Source organism: Pelophylax lessonae, assembly GCF_965119305.1.
Source record: "Pelophylax lessonae genome assembly, chromosome: 9".
In the NCBI taxonomy this organism is placed as follows: Eukaryota; Metazoa; Chordata; class Amphibia; order Anura; family Ranidae; genus Pelophylax; species Pelophylax lessonae.
This window is the reverse complement of record NC_138776.1, coordinates 109,982,652-110,003,546: the sequence shown is the minus strand read 5'-3', so window position 1 is coordinate 110,003,546 and position 20,895 is coordinate 109,982,652. Positions and strand designations below refer to the sequence as shown.

At 39.7% G+C, this 20,895-nt stretch overlaps 1 protein-coding gene across 3 annotated transcripts in view; it reads left to right on the top strand.

The window, feature by feature from the left end:
* The window catches only part of ARID5B (AT-rich interaction domain 5B), a 367,300-nt gene extending 363,006 nt beyond the window's left edge, over positions 1-4,294 (top strand). For 2 of the 3 annotated variants that reach the window (XM_082268251.1, XM_082268250.1), the window contains exon 9: positions 1,507-4,292. In XM_082268251.1, coding sequence (XP_082124377.1) covers positions 1,507-3,636 — 2,130 coding nt within the window. In that variant the 3' untranslated portion in view covers positions 3,637-4,292. Of the gene's footprint in view, positions 1-1,506 lie in introns of all 3 variants that reach the window. The other variant, XM_082268249.1, reaches the window with a different exon arrangement.
* Positions 4,295-20,895: the final 16,601 nt, after the last annotated feature.

The following is a 20,895-nucleotide window of genomic DNA, read 5'->3' as shown; positions in this document are numbered from 1 at the left end:
TTTAGCAACTCAGATGTGCCTCTTTTTTTTTTTTTTTAACAGAGAATGATGTGCCTCTTTTTAATCATCAACCATGTAAGTGTGCAGGCATCTCGGGTAAAATTGTCCACATAGACCATTTTCCACACCGCTGGCTCTCACTACTGTCAGTCTGCAATCATGACCTGTAGTAGAGCAATCTGAAAGCGAGGCTTGAAGCGCTCGTGGAGCACAGCGTGGAAGGGATGACATTGATGGCGGTGCAGGGGACAGTCTATGTGGACAGTTTTACCCTGGATTTCTGTATACTTAGATGTGTCTGTTTTAATCATCAGCCAGTGTTGCTAAATTTATCTTCATTAAATATAACCATATTGCTACACTTAGAGGCATCTCTCTTCTCTTTTATACTCAGTTGTGACTTGATGCTACTTGTAAATCAAGACATCGCTTGTTTATCAGGTCAAAAAGTATTTAAAAAGTGTTGCTCGTCTTGCAAAACACTCTCAATCCAAGGTTTTACTGTATTTTAATGTTCAACTTTTGTGTGAAGCTCAGAGGTTTTGACCATTTTTATTCAAAACCAATCGCAGTTTTCTTTTAATGTTCATGCATGTAATGGGGCCCTTCCTCATTTTTTGCTATTATTTGTTATGAGGGTGTCCCGTCTCATTAAAACTTGTGTGCACTATGTGAACAGAGAGGTTGGGGGAACAAATTATTCACAGCATAGTAATAAAATAATACGTCTAAAAGATCATCATCAAATACATCACCTGCTAGCTATTTAACATAGTCTGACCATGAAAAAAAACAAGTGGTAAATTATTTCAATAAAATGGTGGCCATCTGTACACAGACACTGACTCCCTGTTGCATAAATGAGATGAGTAAAAAGATAGCTTTAGCTCTTTGTTCTCCACTTGTAGAGATGCATTTCGCCCATTTTTGGGGCTTAAACTATGCTTAAGCCCAGAAAATTTCAAAATGCATCTGAGGAGTTCTTTAGAGGTGGAGCTGATCCTGCCTGCCTTGAACCAGACTTTTCATATCCTGAACTGACTGACACAGGTTTGGGGGGCATTTGAGTGGTACAATTTTCATTGTTTTTGGGCTACATACATTAATGTTAAATTCTGTTTTTTCCTGAACATTTAAACATGTTCCCCAATACAAAATAGAAATGTCTTCCATTTGAATATGTGGGCTGCAGTTTTAGGACACTATGACCCTCGCATTCCTTTCAGTAGTTCCTCGAAATTGTGGATCAGACCAAAAGTAATTGGCAGTGCAGTGTCTTTTTTTTTTTTTTTGCAGTCAATACTGGGAATCTCTGTAAGCATTAAGTTTGTTCTGCGAACTGAACTTGATCCTGGTTAATATTATAAAAAAATTTAACTTTAAATATAAACAGTAAAGTTATTGCTTGCAAAAAAGAAAAAAAATCTAAGTACCATATAATTTAACTCTCCTATTAAAATTGTGTTCTTTTAAACCTTATTAAAGACATCTATTTGTTTTTTTAAGGCTTCACCAGAGGAGGACAATCCCCTTGATGTGGATGAGAAAGACGTGTCAGTTGTCTATGATTCAGATGAGACCAAGCCAACTGTAGAGTGTTCAGATTTAACAGAAGAAAAAGAACAAGTACAGGAGTCTGTTTCTGACACATGCCATGTGAAAAACGATGATAAAATGCACTCGGAACCTATTCCCGCTGACTCATTCACTCATGTAGTAAAAGAGATTAATTCTAGTCCGGCAGATGAACAACCACAAATGACAATCGAAAATTCAACCATAATAAAACAAGAGCAAAGCAAACAAGAATTATCAGAGCCATCTGAAAGGGACGCCCGAGAAGGACATTTCAATATGTTTCCCACAGTTCAGCTACAGGTTCCACATGAAAACCACATAGAAGATGAAAAACTTCCTGACATGCCAGATTATATTGCAAATTGCACCGTAAAGGTAGACCCGTTGGTCTCGGAGGACCTGAAGAATCCTCTAGACAGCAACATTTTACAAAATGCGCTAAAGCAGAATCCCAAAGTGTACTTAGTGCAAACTCTGGACGTGCTGAAAGAGAAGGACACATCATCATCGTTAAGTGAAGAATCATCGTTCACCTATACACCTTTGTTGTACTCAAGAGGAAACCCAGGAATTATGTCCCCTTTAGCAAAAAAGAAGCTTTTATCGCAGGTTAGCGGAGCCGCGCAATCTGGAAGCTACCCCTATGGTTCACCTCCACCCTTAATTAGCAAGAAAAAATTGAACTCCAAAACCGAAATTTCCCCACCTTTAGTGCATACCCATCCAGTATCCAACTCTGAAACCATGCCGGTAAACAGACCATCAGTGATACAACATGTTCAAAGTTTTAAGCATAAAACTTTAGAAGATAAAAAAAACTTGACTGACCCTTACAAAATCAGTACCATAAACAAAGCTGACTCTTACCGTTCTGACTTTGCAAAACACCAACAGAGTGTGCTTGCAGAGTCGTATTCCTTGAAGTCCAGTATGCTTGAACATAAAGAGCAGATGGCTGAGAAAAGAGCATCACAGCACTCCAACTTCTTGGAATTTTACTCATCACCTCATCTACATAGGCTTTACAGACAAACAGAACACCACCTTCATAATGAACATCCTTCAAAATATCATCCTCGGGAATTGTATAGAGAATCTGAAAATGTGTCCTCTCCCAACAAACATCAAGAGAAGCTTCACTACCATCATTCTTTGCACCAACAAGAAAAACAGAATGTAACTGATCACATGGACGACCAACCAACAGATTTGAGCCTTCCCAAATCTATGCACAAGCACACAGCCAAAATATCCGGATCTAACCTCTCTCATCAGTTGGTGCAACAAGAAAGTAAAACTCATAGTCCATTTCAGGTCCCAAACAACAAGAATATGGGCATAGACTGCAATCCAAAGGCCTGTAGAGTTTCACCAATGACAATACCAATGTCCAAAAGACACCATGAGTCTGTTCACCGGTCATTAAAGACACACAGTGTAAGACATGAAAATGTAAGAAAGATGGAGGGCCTTGTTCATCCAATTACAGTTGGCAAAGTCAGTCCTCAGAACTTTGGATCCTTACGGCCATTGAAAAGAAGCTTAGATGATCTAGAAGGTCCCATCAGTGAGAAAAAAATACGAGCTGTGTCCCCTTTAAATGTGTCAAAAGAAATACCAGGGAAGGAGAGTTTTACTGGCCAAGAGGGGGAAAGCAGCAAATCTGTTCATGACATTCATTCTAGTATGATGGAAAGTCACAAATATCCATTGTCCACTCCAATTTTTCCTGGAATCTATCCAGCAAGTTTATGTGGTGGTCTCAGCACGCATATACCAGCTGCCTACTCCCATCCACTACAGTACTTGAAAAACCAGAGTGTGCTTTCACCACTAATGCAACCCTTAGCCCTTCATTCCTTGATGATGCAAAGACAATATCTAACTAACTCCACAAACTCTCAGCAGCTCTATAGACATTTGGCTTCAACAGCCCCTGTAGGATCTTCATATGGTGACCTACTACACAACAGTATCTACCCTTTAACGGCAATCAATCCCCAGTCCTCTTTTCCATCCTCCCAACTGTCCTCTGTCCACCCCAGCACAAAACTTTAAGCAACTTCCTCTGTGGCAAAATGTCAATTCTTTTAGCTACATTCCTTGCCTAGCACAATACTCTGCATAAACACTTGTCTACTGTGTGATCCACAATATGACTTTAAATGTACTATGTTCAGAGGTAAGAATGGATTTTCAGGTCCCACTTGACTAGTACTTTCACAGTTTTTATAATGGGAACAGCTGAAGTTTGCACACCATTTTTAACAACATTATTCAGCAAAGACCATCTAACGTGTTGCACTCTTTTGTGTAAGGTGGCTGAAAACTTATTGGTTAAAATTATGGAATACATGTACACCCTGGAGGATGCGCTTTTGCTTTGTTTTTTTTACTGTTTAAAAGTTCAATCAATGCAATGTATAGTAACAAGTCAATCATTTAAAAAAAATCTTAACACTATAATGGCCGAAAGTAAACACTGTTCAATCGACTGTACATATCTGCTCTTAAAAAGTACCCATGTCACACTGTCTGTTCACCTAATTTATGTGAATTAATCTTTCAGTTGATTTATGTGCTTTTTTTATCATTTTTTTTATTAAACAATATGTGTTAACTGCAAGGTCATGTTGAGAGGTTGATTGAGTGTATATGTTCAGGTTTTTAAGTTCAAAGGCTAGCAAACCTAAACTGAAGACAAGTTTATATATAAAATAAAAAAAATAACATTTATGGATACAAACACAATGCTTCTTGAGTTTATCAGAGCTAAACATAACTGAGAAAGTTCTTGAACTGTGATGAGAGAGTTTTTATTAAAAGTTGATGATGTATGACTTGGTCTAATTCAAAGATTCAAAATGTGACTAGGGTTTTAACACACTTTAAAATGACTAACAATGAACTTCTGTTTGCTACTGTTCACCTTTTTAGATTTACCATTCAAAACATATGGTTTATCTGTTCAATAAGTGCAATAACCCTACCTATTGATCCTGCCGAAAATCTTGTGGGCTGATAACTTTGTTCTCACCTCTGAGAGTATTGTTCTAAGATCTCTTTGTGGACTACAGAGCATGCTACCCACAATGGTTTGGGGATGAGATTAAGGGGAAGGTGTAGTTCTAGGGTAGCAATGCTGCCACTGCAGAACACAGTGTGCGTTTTTTAACCCTAGGACAGAAAGTGGCAGAATTGCCAGTGAAAAAGTCTTAAAGGCAGCCAACACATTTAATAACTGGTAAGCTGCAATACATTATATTTTTGATCTTGGATTTATATGCTTTACATTCACCATACATAGGAGAATCCTATTGTTTGATAATGACAGGATTGGATGACTACTTTTACATTTTAAATCATTTACATCTACTGTTCAGTAAAAGCTTCCAATGGGTTATTTAAGTATGCTAGGAAAAATTGCAGCCTTTTAGAGAAGTGTTGATAACCGTGGTCCCAAGAGGTTACTTGATGTGCTTATTTTTTTACAAAAGGGAAGCTTGTATCTTAGGTTCACTGATCCTTGATAAATATATTTTTAGTTTACATATCCTGTATCAAGCATCTTAACATTGACCCATCATCTGTGCACTTTAGAAGCAGCCATTTTTTGAGCCCATTGTTATCAGTTTCTACCTATGTAACTGTTAGGCTTCATTCTAGTTTTTGTCCAGCACACGAGATGACCTCCATTCTTCAATGCTGACATCAGTTACCATAAAGTCAACCAGGACCAGCTTCTGCTGAACAGGCCACCTGCATCAGCCGAATTTCCATACGTTTGTACCGTGCTTAAGTAATATGACCAAAGGAGTATTACCACAATACTGATATTGTAAGAAATAGCATTATAGAATCTAAAAAAGACATTTAGATTGTGATCTAAGACCATGAACATTCTCTTCACTTCTGGAACGGAAGGTTTTGCCCCCTTAATGACCAGGCATTTTTTGCGACTCGGCACTGCGTTATTTTAATGGACAATTGCGTGGTCGTGTGATGCTGTATCCAAATAAAATTGATGTCCTATTTTTCCCACATACAGAGCTTTCTTTTGGTGGTATTTGATCACCTGTGCGATTTTTATTTTTTGCACTATAAACAAAAAAAGAGCGACAATTATGAAAAAAAAAAAGATTTTTTTTTTACATTCTGTTATTTAACATTCCCAAAAGTTTTTTTCTACAAAATCTGAGTTTTTTTTATCCCTTTAAGTCAATTTGTATTCTGCCACATATTTTGGTTAAAAAAAATAAATAAAAATCACAATAAGCGTATTTTGATTGTTTTGCGCAAAAGTTATTGTGTCTGCAAACTAGGGGAAAGAATTGTCATTTTTTTTTTTTTACTAGTAATATTGGTGATCTGCGATTTTTAGCAGAACTACGACATTGCGGCAAACAGATCGGACCCTAACTGACATTTGACACATTTGGGGGACCAGTGACATTACTATAGTAATCAGTGCTAAAAATATGCACTGTTACTGTAATAATGACACTGGCAGGGAAGGGGTGATCAAAGGGTTAAGTGTGAGCCTAGGTGTGTTTTCTAACTGTACTTGTGAAATCAACATAGAGACCTGTGTTCCTATATAGAAGGATCACAGGCGCTCTGTTTCTGTCTCATTTCAGAGAGTTGTAAACACAGCTGACCGTCCTCCTTCCCTCAGCGGGGAGTGATCGCATGTGCCCGGTGGCAATCAGTACCGCCGGTCCCTTGCATCGGCATCCCCACTGCCTTGCCCCCAGGACAGCTCCCGCAAGCTGACGTAGCCCTACTTCAACGAGCCAGCTTGCCGCAGTAACTCTGCGGCGGGCAGTTGGCAAGTGGTTAAATAATATCTGTGGACAAAATTGCTATACATGTCCTGATTTTTGTTTTTTTTTAGTAATTTTATCTTTGAAGCGTTTCGATTCTCACTCTTGGCATAAAAACACCCTTATATATTGAGTGTATGAGCATTATCAAATTTATGGGCTACTTCACATTTTGGAGTTCGGTTGTGTCAGCATGCTTTGGATTTTAGGGATTTAACATATTGAAATACTTCTGTGATCTTTCCATGAGAACCTTGCATGATAGTAACAGTATTGCCAACAATGTGTATGTTGGTGCAAAATAAAATAAAAATGTATACATTAAAGCTCTGCCATAAATGCACATTTTCCTTGTTTCATCTCAGAAAACATGGCAAGTACACAGTTATAGTAAAAAAAAAAAAAGGTGTACACTGCGCTGCTATAAATTACAATTTTTCAATTTGTGCACTAAGGAAAGCAGCAAACCTAGTATGTGATATACTGTAAACACAGTCCATGAGAAGTAATTTGCCATACGTGAATACTGATCCAAAAATTGTGATGCGACTCAAGTGGGAAAAATGGTAACTTTGACTTAAAGACAGAATGAGGAATCCAACACCAGATAGTCCTAATAAATTATGCATCATTTACTCTGGAAGACTGAGGCCATTGAAGAAGAGTTACTAGAGAGGCAGCTTCAGATTGGAGAGTTGTCTCACAATACAGGAGGTTTGTTACTGGCCAGATCACCAGGTGAAGACCAAGGGGAAAAGCCAAAGAAAGAAAACTGATGCAGCCACCATATCTAATGATTGAAACCTCTGATCAAAACTATAAAGAAGTATCCCAAAAAGTAGCACCAATACCGGTGAGACCTGTGATCTGAGGATCTCCAATTAGCCCTTTGAGGGCAGAGGTGTTACCTGACCTTCCTATCATCAGAGGGTCATGGCTTTTTGGTAAGCCTTCCTCGATTCTATCTGGTGTTGGATTCCTTATTCTGTCTTCAAGTCACTGTCACCACTTTTCTCACTTGAGTGGACTGTCACGTCACAATTTTTGGATCAGTATTCAGAGGTTTGTCACAATTGGGACTATGAGTTTTTCCCATTTTTAGTGGATTGTTTGCATTTTTGTGTATGGTTAGCGCAACTTGTTTTTTTATAAGTACACAATTATACCTGTGGATCTGCCAGTGAACGCCTGACTTCCTATTTCAGCTGATAATAGTCTTTCTCCTGCACTGAAATCCAAAGTGTGTTATCAGCCCTGCCAGAATGTTCTCCTGTTGGACTACAGAACACCTCCTCACACGGTTTCTCAGCTTCATAACCTAATGGGGAAGGTGTCTGAGGTCCGCAATGGTGAACAGGGCTGGTGCTTGATATTTCAATGTGGCAGAGTATACGGATGTTTTCTTTGCGCAGATCAACTGGTATTTTTTCTGTGCTTAGTTTTTTCAAGGGATGAAACATTGAGGTATTTTTATTATTTATTTTACCATAAACATACAAAATAATATTAAAACAAATATAATTTGGCCAACTTTAGTTTGGCCCGGCATGGAAGGAAGCTAATAGTGTCAAACTGCTGTGTGTTGATTACAGCCATCTTCAAGGGACCTAACTGAATATCCAAAATGTTTGCTACAAAAACAGTTTAGATTTTGTCCAACAACTGCAATCAGAAGATATTGGTATTATATTTTGTATATTTTAGGCAAGCACAATCCCTGCCTTTTAGAAAGAAAAATACCAAGATTCTTGGCTCCACTGCTGAAACATTTTGGAATTGTCTGTACCAAACAGTGTTTATAGGCCCCTATGGAGAAAATGTTTCTGTATTAGTTTTGTTATCAGTGAAGTTGCACACCTCCTTATAAGTGTATTAAGTACCAGAGTCTAACTCGGCTCTATAAGCTGTGTATCTAACATTTCTGAAAGGCTCTAGTCTCTTCTCTTTCATGCTCTGACACACAACACTTCAGCCACACTTGCCAAACGCTCACTGTATACATTGGAGCCATGTGACACCCAATGTCCTGTGACACTGCCAGTACAGAAGGACAAACTTAATGGCTTCTTAAGCTAAGTGTAATACATCTCGATAAGAATCTGGGTGGTTAAGGCTGTTCATCTCTAACTGGCTCCTCAGGTTCCCTTCTTGAGTTTCCCAGTAAATCTCTGATGAGCACTGTCTATACCAGGGCCCCTGGCATAAGACACACACACAGTGTTATCTGACTTTTTTTTTTTAGACAGTTGGGGCTTAAATTGGATAGATTTGGATACATATTTATTTAAAGTATAAGGAAGAAATGGGGGAAAAAGCGTTTTTCCCATAATTCTTCCCAATGCAACTTTGATATTATATTTTGGGGTAAATATTTGGGCTGTGCTATTTATTACATAAATATCTGCTGAACAAAAAAGGATACGGTGTCACATTCGTGTGATTTTTATGTAATATGCATTTTACGTTGGGACAGCTTTAGTCCCCTTTCGCCACTAAATTATGACACATGGAGAAAAAAATAATTGGTTTGTTAGCATGACATTCAGATAGGAACAAGTTGGGTGCATGAGGACACAAATTAGCACAATGGAGTTTTTTTTTTTAATCACTAAAATCTCCAATTGCCGTATGTTGCATTAAATGCTCATGTAAGCTACGTAAACGCAAATGTCATTGTTTATATATATAAATATATAATTTCCACAATGTATGCTTTTTTTTTTGTCATTACAGGGGAGGGGGGTGGGTCTGGATCTTGTCAGTGGAGACCTGATCTTTCCCCCACCCACTTGTGAAGCAACAGATCACACTTTAATAGCGATTCATTTGCTAGCTATAATCAGACAGCAGCAGATCACTGCAGGAGTAGGTAAGCAGCAGCTCTGTCTCAGCCTCCATACTAGGTTGAAGTTCTGAAGCAATGCATGTAATGTCACCTTAATTGTGAACACAATACAGAACCATTGTGTTTGCCGTGACTTGCTACAAGAGAGAGTGCTGTGTAGGAAAATCAGAGGCCCATGAGCTGATCATTTCAGCTCCTAGGCTTAAGTACTGGCTATCAGCTGTCAGTAACAGCTGGAAGTTCCAACCCCCTGGTGCTGGCTTCAAAACAGGACCAGGAAAAGTCGTCACTGTCACTTTGCAGTTTTAAAATTGCCCAAGAAAAACTACTTGTCCTGAGTGCAAAGCCCTACAAGTACGTAATACACCTTACTGTTCTAAAAATTATTCAAACTCTAAGACTAGACGTAGGCTGATTGAAAAAAAAAAAAAAATGTAACTTCTTTGCTTGCAATAACTTACTAAAGGTAAAAAAAAAAGGCAAATGTTGTCAAATTGATATTTTAGTGGCAAAGAAAAAATATTACAATATACAGCACTCATAGGGCTAATTCACTTAGACATCTAGTATATTGCATTCAGATGCATACAGCTTTGTACCTGAACCTCATCAGCAATCAAAGGAAGAGATTTTTGTTTCTCTATCAGGCCTCATGCACACTGGATATTTTTACAGCGTCTATTTTTGGCTTCAGATGATTTTTTCTGCAGCCAGTAAACTCCCCACCATGTTATTCTGTGTGTCCATGCACACATAGGCTGTTATCAGCAGTTTTCGGCAGGGGCGTTTTCTGGCTGGAAAAAGAAAAAACAGAACTAGTGGGTTTTAAGAGGAATTTTGCAGCTGTAAAAACGCTAACTCTGATAAAAGTTTAAAAAACGCTGCTATTCGGTATTTATCAGCCATAGGCTTTTGTGGGAGAATAGTTTTGCTAAAAAAATAAAAACAAAACCTCTACAGCCAAAATACGCTGAAAAAACTCATTCTACAGCTAACTCTACTGCCATTTTTAGAATGTCCAGTGTGCATGAGACCCGTACACACGATACAAAAATCGGAAGGAAAATTTCATCCCACAAACGATCTGCCGATTTTTGAATTGTTAGTATAGTGCTTTCGACAGCCGATTACGGATTTTCGGATGACAAAATCTGGATGTGCAGGCTATAAAATTTTTATCGTAGGTCAACACAACGTCCGATTTTCGTTGAATTAGTACAGTTTTCGCCTGAAAAAAAAATCGTAAGAGCAAGACTGGGCATGCTCAGAAACGAAAGAACACATACAAAACAATTCAACACATCACTTCTGGAGTTGAATTCTGTCGTACGGGAATTTTTGTATGAAAGTAACCTCTTCACTTTACACGTGAGACTAGCATACAACAAAAAACTTTGTTTTCCATATGAGACTAGCATGCAACAAAAAAAAAAACAGACGACAGATCATGTGTGCGAGGCTTAAGACTCTTAATAGGTGGGTTGAGACCAATAAGGAGATGGTTTCAGTGGAGTAGAAAGAAACAAAGCCTTCACAACTTCTGTCCAATTTATTGCCCAAATTGGAGAGACTCCAAACATCTGAAGGTGCTGAAGGACACCATTAGCATATCATTATATTTGCATTGTAGACGAGTAGCATTGTATGTACTTTATTTAAACAGCAAACAAAAAATGCCTCTTAGAAAGGCCATTTCTGCTTACAAAGACATAGGTGAAATAAATTGCTCTGTATTTCCTTTAAATTCCACTGTGGTGTAACTGAAAGGTAGACTAAAAGGTCTGTTTCCTCACTTTTCTAGGAAGGAAATCCCACAGCTCTTAGACAATGGCTTAAAAATGCTAGCATAGGAATATTTTACCCTGACAGAGAAGACATGGGATATTAGTTATTTGCCTTCAAAACTTGTGGACATGTGAAAAAAAATTACTTCAGAATGATACAAAATACAGAAATATTGCTGTTTAGGAGCAAGTATTATGATTCTAAAAGAAAAGCACAAAGCCATAAAATACTCTACAGATGTTCTATTTTATGAGTGTATTTGTAATAGTGACACACATGCTTTGATCTTTAAATGATGACTATGAAGTAACTCCGCTTTCAGTCAAGGAGAATCAGAGGAATTGGGCAGAGGGGGCACTAACTAGGTTACATGTCTCTGTGTCACCTATCAACAGGGCTGTAGCTTTGAAGTTCCACTCAGGGGGGTCCTGCACTGTGCACCCCCACCATACAAATCAGGTTTTACTAGCGAGCAAACTGTATGGGCAGGTTACAGCATATATAATGCTGCAGATAGATTATCAATACCAAACCTTTAGATGTGTGGATAAATGACACTACTGTGACATTCTAAATAATTTCAGCACTCTTACTAAATGCGCCAGATATTAGAGGTCTTCTTTATTTAGGAGTACAGTGTTTTTGTATATTTTGTTCAATATGTATTTTTGGTTGGGGTAAAAAATTGCATATAAATATTTTCATGTCTACTGCTTTCTGGCCAGAGCATGGCATAATCTAGCAACTGATGCATAAAAATAAAGATGCTATCATCCTTATGCTGGTAACATTTTACTTAGTTCACTACAGCTGCCAACAAACATTGCTGAGATTTTTTTTTTTATGAAGAAAGCCCAGCCAGATTTTTGTGGATGCACCCTGCAATCAAGGTGTGTTTTGCAAAATAAAGGTTTTAAATCAAGCATGAAACATCAGTATGCAAATCAGTAGACTTGGAAAAAAAAAATAGTCTTCCTGCAGGGGGAATTTGTATTTTCATTTTGTAACTAAAACTAATTTTATTTGTTAAAATACATCCATCGATATAAACTTTGTGCATGAAATATTATCTGTTTTAGTTTCATCCTGGCCTTTGATTATATTATTATTGATTGGTTCTTAGAATGCATTAAGGTAAACAAAAAAAAAATAACTTTAGAATTTAATTGCCTAGTGCAGGGATGGCGAACCTTGGCACCCCAGATGTTTTGGAACTACATTTCCCATGACGCTCATGCACTCTGCAGTATAGTTGAGCATCATGGGAAATGGCACCCCAGATGTTTTGGAACTACAAGGTTCGCCATCACTGGCCTAGTGTGTGCTGTGCCCCCCCCCCCCCCCCTACATTGCAGTACCCACAGCACAGTGCCAGTAAAGGTAAAGTACTGCAATATGTATTTTTTTTAAAGGCTTTGTGTGTTTATATGTGATATGTGAGTATACAGGTGCATCTCTTAAATTAGATTAACAAAATGTTAGCTTATTTCAGTAATTCAATTCAAAAACTGATACTCATATTTTAAATATATTTTCATTACACACAAAGTGATATATATTTCAAGCATTTTTTTTTTTTTTTAATTTTGATGTTTGATGATTATGGCTTACAGCTAGTGAAAACCCAAAATCTAGTATTGCAGAAAATTTGATTATTACATAAGACCAATAAAAAAAAAAAGGATTTTTAATAAAGAAATGTTGGCTTAATGAAAAGTATGTCCATGCACATTGTAGTATGCACTCAATACTTGGTTGGGGCTCCTTTTGCTTGAATTACTGCATCAATGCAGCGTGGCATGAAGGTGATCAGCCTGTGGTACTGCTGAGATTGTTATGGAAGCCCAGGTTTCTTTGATAGCAGCTTTTAGCTCCTCTGCATTGTGGGTCTGAAGTCTCTCATCTTCCTCTTGACAATACCGCACAGATTCTCTACGGGGTTTAGGTCAGGCGAGTTTGCTGGCCAATCAAGCACAGTGGATACCATGATAATCGAACCAAGTATAAGAAAGAAGTGCTTGAACTATATCATTCTGTATATAAAATATGAGTTTCTGTTTTAATTACATTCCTTAAATTAACTTTTTTGATGACATTCTAATTTTATGGGATGCACCTGTAATGTGTGTGTGTGTGATATATATATATATATATATATATATATATATATATATATATATATATATATATATATATATATATATATATATATATATATATATATATATATATATATATATATATGTGTGTCTTTGTTTTATATGTGCATGTATGTTACTTGTGATCCTTTCCCCTACTTATGTACAATCAGAACTGTTTTTTTAGGGCTTGTTCATAATAGCAGCAAGGACTGCCGCTCTCCTGAAAAGAAATCCATGTGCAGATCACTTTTCAGAGGCATTTGACAGGTAGTGAAGAGGCTATATGTCACCTCCTCCATGCCTGTTTCTCACCTTCCAGGACGGCAAACAAGTGAGAGAGATGAGAGGCTCCTCCCTACAGGAAACACAATCAGTTCACAGCTGTTAAAGGCCCCACCCTTCCCCTTGCCCCTCAGTTTGTGTTTCTCCCACACTGAAACATTTATTTTTTTTTCTCGGACTGAGTTGAACGGTCCCCCTGTGAGGCAGGTTAAGGAACACTCTACCTGCATGCTTTCTAGGCTTCTCACAGGTCGCCCCAAGGTACAGGCAGTCGGTCACTGTAGTGGTCCTCTAGAGCCTGTGACCTGCTGTTCAGCAGGGTTCTCCTCCAGTCCTCCCGGCCATTGAACTGGATTTTGCATTCGCAGGAATTCAAAAGAACCGCCGGTCAGCGCACTCCAAGCCTCACTTTCAAACCGGAACTTGCAGTTTGTGCAGGAAAGGCGGAGCATGCGCAGCACAACCCGGAAGAGGGAAGTGAATACGGAGGAGACGCCGGACACACATGGCGGCGGTGGTAAGGCAGACTCTCCGGCCAAAAGAATCCGGAAAGCTGCCAAAGAAATGAAGCCTGCCACAACCCACCTCATGGAAAAGGAGGAGGGAACATCAGTTCAGGTGGCTACAGGCAAAAGCAGATCGGAACCCGGTAAGTACTGATTTCTTTGCTGTTTTGGGGCTGATATCAATGTCAGGCTTAGGTCTGACACCTCTCTGGAGTGGTGGTCTATTCCAAGCAATTTGGAAAAGGGCAGACCTTTGGGTCAGTGGAGCCCCTGAAGGTCCCCACAGACGCAAGCACTTGGGGGTGGGTGACTCATCTAGAAGAAGCCCATGCTCAGGGCATCTGGGACAAGGAAGTAGCCAAGGCCTCCTCCAACTTCAGAGAACTCAGAGCAGTGGGTGAAGTCCTAAACGCCTTAGAGAGTTCAATTGCAGGCATGGAAATTCAGGTCTGCTCTGACAATGCTACAACGGTACCCCCTTGGTGATTCAGGTAAGCTACTAAGTCAAGACCCCCTGTTGGTACTAGCCCAGAAAATCCTAGGCTGGGCCAAAGAAAGAGTGCTCTCCCTGTCGGCCATTCATATAAAAAGCAGGGAAAGCAGGTTTCCTCAGTTGCCATCCAAAAAGACAAGACATTTTTACTGAATTAAACTTTTTCAGTGTGTTTTGTGATTAACTGTGATTGGCCACAGCTAATCACATGGTACAGATTGGCCCTGTCTGTACCATGTGACTGCTGTGACCAATCACAGCTAGCAACACAATTGTACACAATGAGTGGCATGAAAGGAAGCCATCCATTGTTTACAAATGTCATGTGTTCGGTTACAGCGATCATATGGTACCCGCAGTGGGCCAGACATTTATCAGTCATTGGCGGTGGACACAGCCGGTGGCAGATCATGCTGCAGCACGACCCATGGAGCACGTGTGAGACGCATTAAGGGAGGACATGTCACATCAACCTGGAATGATTAATGTCCCGCCCAGCCGTCATTTGACAATAGGCTAGACGGAAAGTAGTTAAATTATTAGAGGCCCCCTCAGATCTGCTAGTTGCTCCCCTAACATTTCAAACTCAGAATCTGGTAGATGGTGTATTAGGCTGGGTGACTGACAGCTAAATTAAATAAGGATAATACAAACATAAGACTGAACAGTTAAAATAGTATGAACATGAAAAATTAGAACCTTGCATAGGCCCAGTCATGACTGGTTCCTCCTACTCATTATTGCATTTTAAAAGAATGATCACAGTGAGTGCAGACACTTTGATGGCACTAGGTAAGACCCAATTTAGGCTAATTTGTTCATGAGATTGAGAACAGCATCATTTCTGGTCTAATATCCACTTTGGAGTCAACTAAAAATATACAGTAAATATATTTTTATTTTCCCTACGTAACCACAGTAGTCAATGACACTAGACTAATGGAAAGCGGTAAATTGAAAAATTTTAGCAATGACAGTACTGATCCTTGGCTAGGATAGTAGACTCATAGGCATATAGTACTCTTAATAGAATGCTGGGACAGCAGCTGGTGCTTGCCCTCCTGAATATGGGATGTGAATGTCTATTTTTTGGGTTACAATAACATCCATAGAAAAACAAGTTATATATTGGCAATTTAGAAATAGCGGATAACTGACAGGGAAAGACTCCAAATACTCAAATGCAGAGGTTACAATTAATTTCCATCTCTGCAGTAATTTGATTAGCTATATGCTACCAAACAACTGGAAATGACAGGATATGCATATTTCTTTATATTTCTTATGCTTCTGCTGCTCTGGATCATTTCCTCAGCTTTTTCCCCCATTTTAGGTAGCGGTCAGCGCTGCAATCCTGGCACTGGCGGAACTCACCAACTATGGAGGACACAGCAAAGGCACAAAATATTACCTCCTGCTTTTATGTCTCTCTTCCTTCCCAGATATTTACTGACTGCTACATCATTGGCAGTGAGGGAATGGCAACTCGCCTATCTGGCTGGCAAAGGAGTGACTGATACAAGCAAGTGAGCATTCTCCTTACACATTTTAGCTGTTTCTGGCAAGACCGTGTGCAATTAGTGTGATCAGCCTTAGACCATACTTCCTATCCATTTCACAGGTGTCAGACTTCATTTAGGGAGATTTTCCTTCACTTCCTGCTGTGTCTAGTAGGGAGATTTTCCTTCACTTCCTGCTGTGTCTATTTTTGATTTTCAAACAAAACAATAAAAGGATGAATACTCCCAATGGACAAACAGGCAACAATGAAAACATTATTTACCACTTGCCGACCGCCCGCCGCATATATACTGCGACAGGCTGGCTCAGCTGCACGAACCCCTGGACCTGTACGGCGGTCGGCGGGAGTGCCCCCATTACGAAGAGGGGAAGCCGATCCACGGGGCTACGATTGCCGCTGGCACCCACTATTGCTCCCTGTGGAGAGAGAACGCTAGTCTGCTGTTATAATCACAGCAGACCGTTCTCTCTGGAACGAACACAGAGCACCTGTGTTCCTCCCATTTAGGATCACAGGTCTCTGTGTTGATACCACAAGTCCCTCCCCCATACAGTTAGAAAACACTACCCTAGGCTCACACTTAACCCTTTGATCGCCTCTGGGTTAACTCCTTCCATGCCAGTGTCAATATTACAGTAACAGTGCATGTTTTTAGCACTGATTATTGTAGTAATGTCTCTGGTCCCCCCAAAAGTGTCAAATGTCAGTTCAGGGTCCGATCTGTCCGCCGCAACATCGCAGTCCCGCTAAAAATCGCAGATCGCCACCATTACTAGTAAAAAAATTAAATAAATAAACAAAAATGACATCACTCTTTACCCTAGTTTGTAGATGCGATAACTTTTGCACAATGCAATCCAAATACGCTTATTGGGATTTTTTTTTTTTGCCAAAAATATGTAGCAGAATACAAATTGGCCTAAAATTATTAAAAAAATTAGATTTTTACATTTTTGGGGGCGAATGTTAATATAGCAGAAAGTGAAAAATATTGTGTTTTTTTTCAGAATTGTCGCTCTTTTTTGTTTTATTGCGCAATAAAAAAAATAAATAAAAATAGCACATGTGATCAAATACCACGAACAGAAAGCTTTATTTGTGGGGAAAGGACGACGTCAATTTTATAATGCACTGAAGGACAACGCAAATGTCCGTTAAAATAACGCAGTGCCGAATCGCAAAAAATGGCCTGGTCATTAAGGGGACAAAACCTTAAGTGGTTAATAGACGGAGGAAGGTTTGGAACGTCTCCCATGATTTTCTGATGTCTGTGTCCCAATGAAGGAAATTTCCACTTCCACTTCCACTTTCCACTTTCTGTCCAGGTAATAGACATCAACAGGAACAGAAGAGAAATCGGATCTCTGGAACACAGCATTTAAAATCTGACAAAAAATTAAAAAATAAAATTAAAAAAAAAGTGAACAGTTCTTCTAGATGGAATTTCCAGCCCTTTCCTTTTCTACTCAAAATGGAGAAAAAAGAAAAAAAAAAAAAAAAAAGGTTGGCTTAAAGTGTTACTAAACTCACAAACGTCAAATCAAGTCTGTATATGGTGTAAAGCAGGGCTCAAAATTTTAAGACCTGAGCTACTAGCCAGGCCTTAAGTGTTACTCGCCACCAGTTGCCCCACCCAACTCCTACCCTGCCCCTAATTCCGCCCCTAAACACACCTTGATAAATTATCTCATAGAATGATACTGTTAAATGTTTTTGCATTAATGTAGAAGTTATAAAAATAAATATTAATAACAACATTATCAGTGCCCATCAATGCAGCCTACCAGTGCCCATCAGTGCAGCAGCATCAATGAAGCTCATCAGTGCGGCCTGATCAGTGCCCAGCAGTGAAACCTCAACAGTGCCCATCAATGCAGCCTCACCAGTGCCCATCAATGCAGCCTCACAAGCGCCCATCAATGCAGCATCACCTGTGTCATCGATGCAGCTTTACATGGGCCCCGTAATGCAGCTTCACCTGTGCCCTTCAATGCAGCTTCACCTGTGCCCTCAATGCAGCGTCACCTGTGCCCTCAATGCAGCTTCACCTGTGCCCTCAATGCAGCTTCACCTGGGCCATCAATGCAGCTTTACCTGGGCCATCAATGCAGCTTTACCTGGGCCATCAATGCAGCTTTACCTGGGCCATCAATGCAGCTTTACCTGGGCCCCGTAATGCAGCTTCACTTGTGTCATCAATGCACTGACCAGTGCAGAAAAGAGAGAGGAGAGGAAGAGGATATCTGGCCGGATAATCACAAAGCGGGATCGTCCCGCTGTAACAGCTTTAATTTGAATGGCCGGGCACTGCTCCGGGTGTCGCTCAGGGGAAGAGAGTGGAAGAGGAAAGCCGATGGATGGGATTACCATAGAGCGGGGATCGTTCCGCTGTCACAGCATTCATTGTAATTACCGGGGCACTCACCGACACACACAATCCCGCCTCCTGGCCCGACTCCTTTGATAGACGTCACACGTCCCGGTTGGCCAGGTGTTCTGTCTATCAAAGAAGCCAGGCTAGGAGGCGGGACTGTGTGTGTCGGCGAGTGCCTGGCAATTACAATGAATGCTGTTACAGCGGAACGATCCCCGCTCTATGGTAATCCCGTCCATCGGCTTTCCTCTTCCACTCTCTTCCCGGAGCAGCCCCACGCTCGCCCTAAATAATTTTCCACTCGCAAAATGCCAGTAGGCGAGTGGAAAATTTGAGGGCTGGTGTAAAGCATGCTTGTTCCACTCACTGTGGAACCTAAGGAGTTAATCCTCTGCATTGTGTAAAAAGGTTGTTTGATCCTGTCTCTCTGATCCTGCTCTTCTTGCATTGTCTCAAAAACATGTCCAGATAAGACAGTTACTGAGTCAGGCTGCACCAGTCTGGTGTGTATTGCTAGAGAGGTGTTTTTTTTTTTTTTTTTTTCTTGGGAGAGTTCAATCAGCACTGCTATAACCAGACACTAATAGAAGGAACACCACTGCCATATACTGCTGATGTGAAAAGGCATTTAGCAGTTTATATTTACTAAAATAATTGCATTTTCATGTTCTGTGTACAGTGGGAGACCAGATATAGTGAATGCAGGCTCCTGGGTTTACTAACACTTTAAGTTGGGCTTTAGCCTGCCCATAAACCTGTCAATCAGGTCACATGAAATGTCTCTCTCAGTGGGCAGCCTAACCATCTACTAAAATGCCCTAAGCTAACAGAGTGGTAAAGGTAGGCTTGCCAACCTTTTACATGAGACATCCGAAAGGTTTTCAATACAGCTTGAAAAACTTTTGCATGAATGCATATACAACCAATATCTAGTCAGATGAAATATTGGTTGCAGGTCATACACAAAGATTATTGGTCCTGAAAATTAAAAATAATATTTTGTACAGATAATCTGCTCATGTATGTGTATTTCTACAATAACGGGGCATGACATTGCTGGAAAGTAGGATTAATGTGATATTTTCCTTTAGGAATAAAATGACGAAACAAGGGGTCTTACAGATTCTGTGTATGTGTGTGAAATATAGCAATAAAATAATTGTGTTTTAGTAGCTTGGTTAAACAGAATAACAGCAAAAAAAAAAACACCAAGCTTAACAGAGCCATAAAACCCCTAGCCCTAGATGAAATATATAAAGCAGCTTGATTATCTTTCACTGTGGGCAAATTTAGCTGTGTACTTTACAAACTGCCATGAATTATATTTTAATAAAAAATTATACTTATGTAAGTATTTCAGTATTACTGGTTAGAATTTTATTAATAAACCATTTCCTCTGTTCTCTTTTGATGTAAATAGTAGAAAGGGGAAACCATTTAACATACCGCATTGGCGTCCGATAACATTCTGCTGAAGTATTGCTCTGAAATTAAAAAAAAAAAATTTATATTTGTGAACATTACAGAACATTACAGAAAGGAGAAAAAATGGTACTGTATAACTTACAGTATTACCTTATTATTTGAAATTTTTTTAGTGACCAAGCCAATCAAAATGTATTATTTAAGTTTGACTATAGTAAAAAAAAAAAAATAAAATAGAATTTTTGTAAGAACTTACCGTAAAATTATTTTTATTATGTTATTCGCCTTCACTAATGGGACGTCCCAAAGCAGTGCAGGTATGAGGGGTGGTAAAGCAACGCAACCAATTTAGAAGGTAATGCAAATAGCCGGGCCAGTAACAACCTAAGCCCACAGGAAAAAACTGAAACACCCCATAAGGAGGGACAGTAAAAATAATGTCCCCTTGAACAACTGCCGCACTCAAACCTGTGCGGCCAAAGGAAACATCCGAAGATGCCAAAACAGCAAGTTTGGAAAATTGTCGAAAATGTGCACGGACAGCCAGATCGCCACCTTGCACACCTGAGCCACAGACGCCTGATGGTCACCGCAAAGGCGGCCGATCCCTTGCGAGGTCCCTCAGGAAGAAGAAATAGGAAATCAGATTACCGAATCGACTCCATGGCGGACAAGTAGCCTTGACCGCCCGGACCACATCCAGAGAATGCAAGGCAAATTCCTTAAGATGCTAGGATCGTGCACACAACATTTTCTACATTGAGGTGGAAAGAAAAAACCACTGTGGAAAGAAAAGACTGAATCGGTCCCAGAACTACCTTATCTCTATGAAGTACAATATAAGGAGAACGGCAGGACAAGGCCGCCAATGAAAACACTCTGCGAGCCGACGTGATAGCCACCAGAAAGACAACTTTCTGTGACAACACAGACAGAGAAATCTCTCTGATGTTCTCAAAGGGTGGTTTGTTGTAACACTGACAAAAAACAATTTTGGTTCCAGGGAAGCAAGAGAGCTCTCCTCGGGGGAGCCAAATGCCGCACCTCTTGAATGAAGGTGCTGACCCAAGAAGGCGACGCCAAAGCTTGTTGAAAAAAGGACGGTCAAGGCCGACAACTGA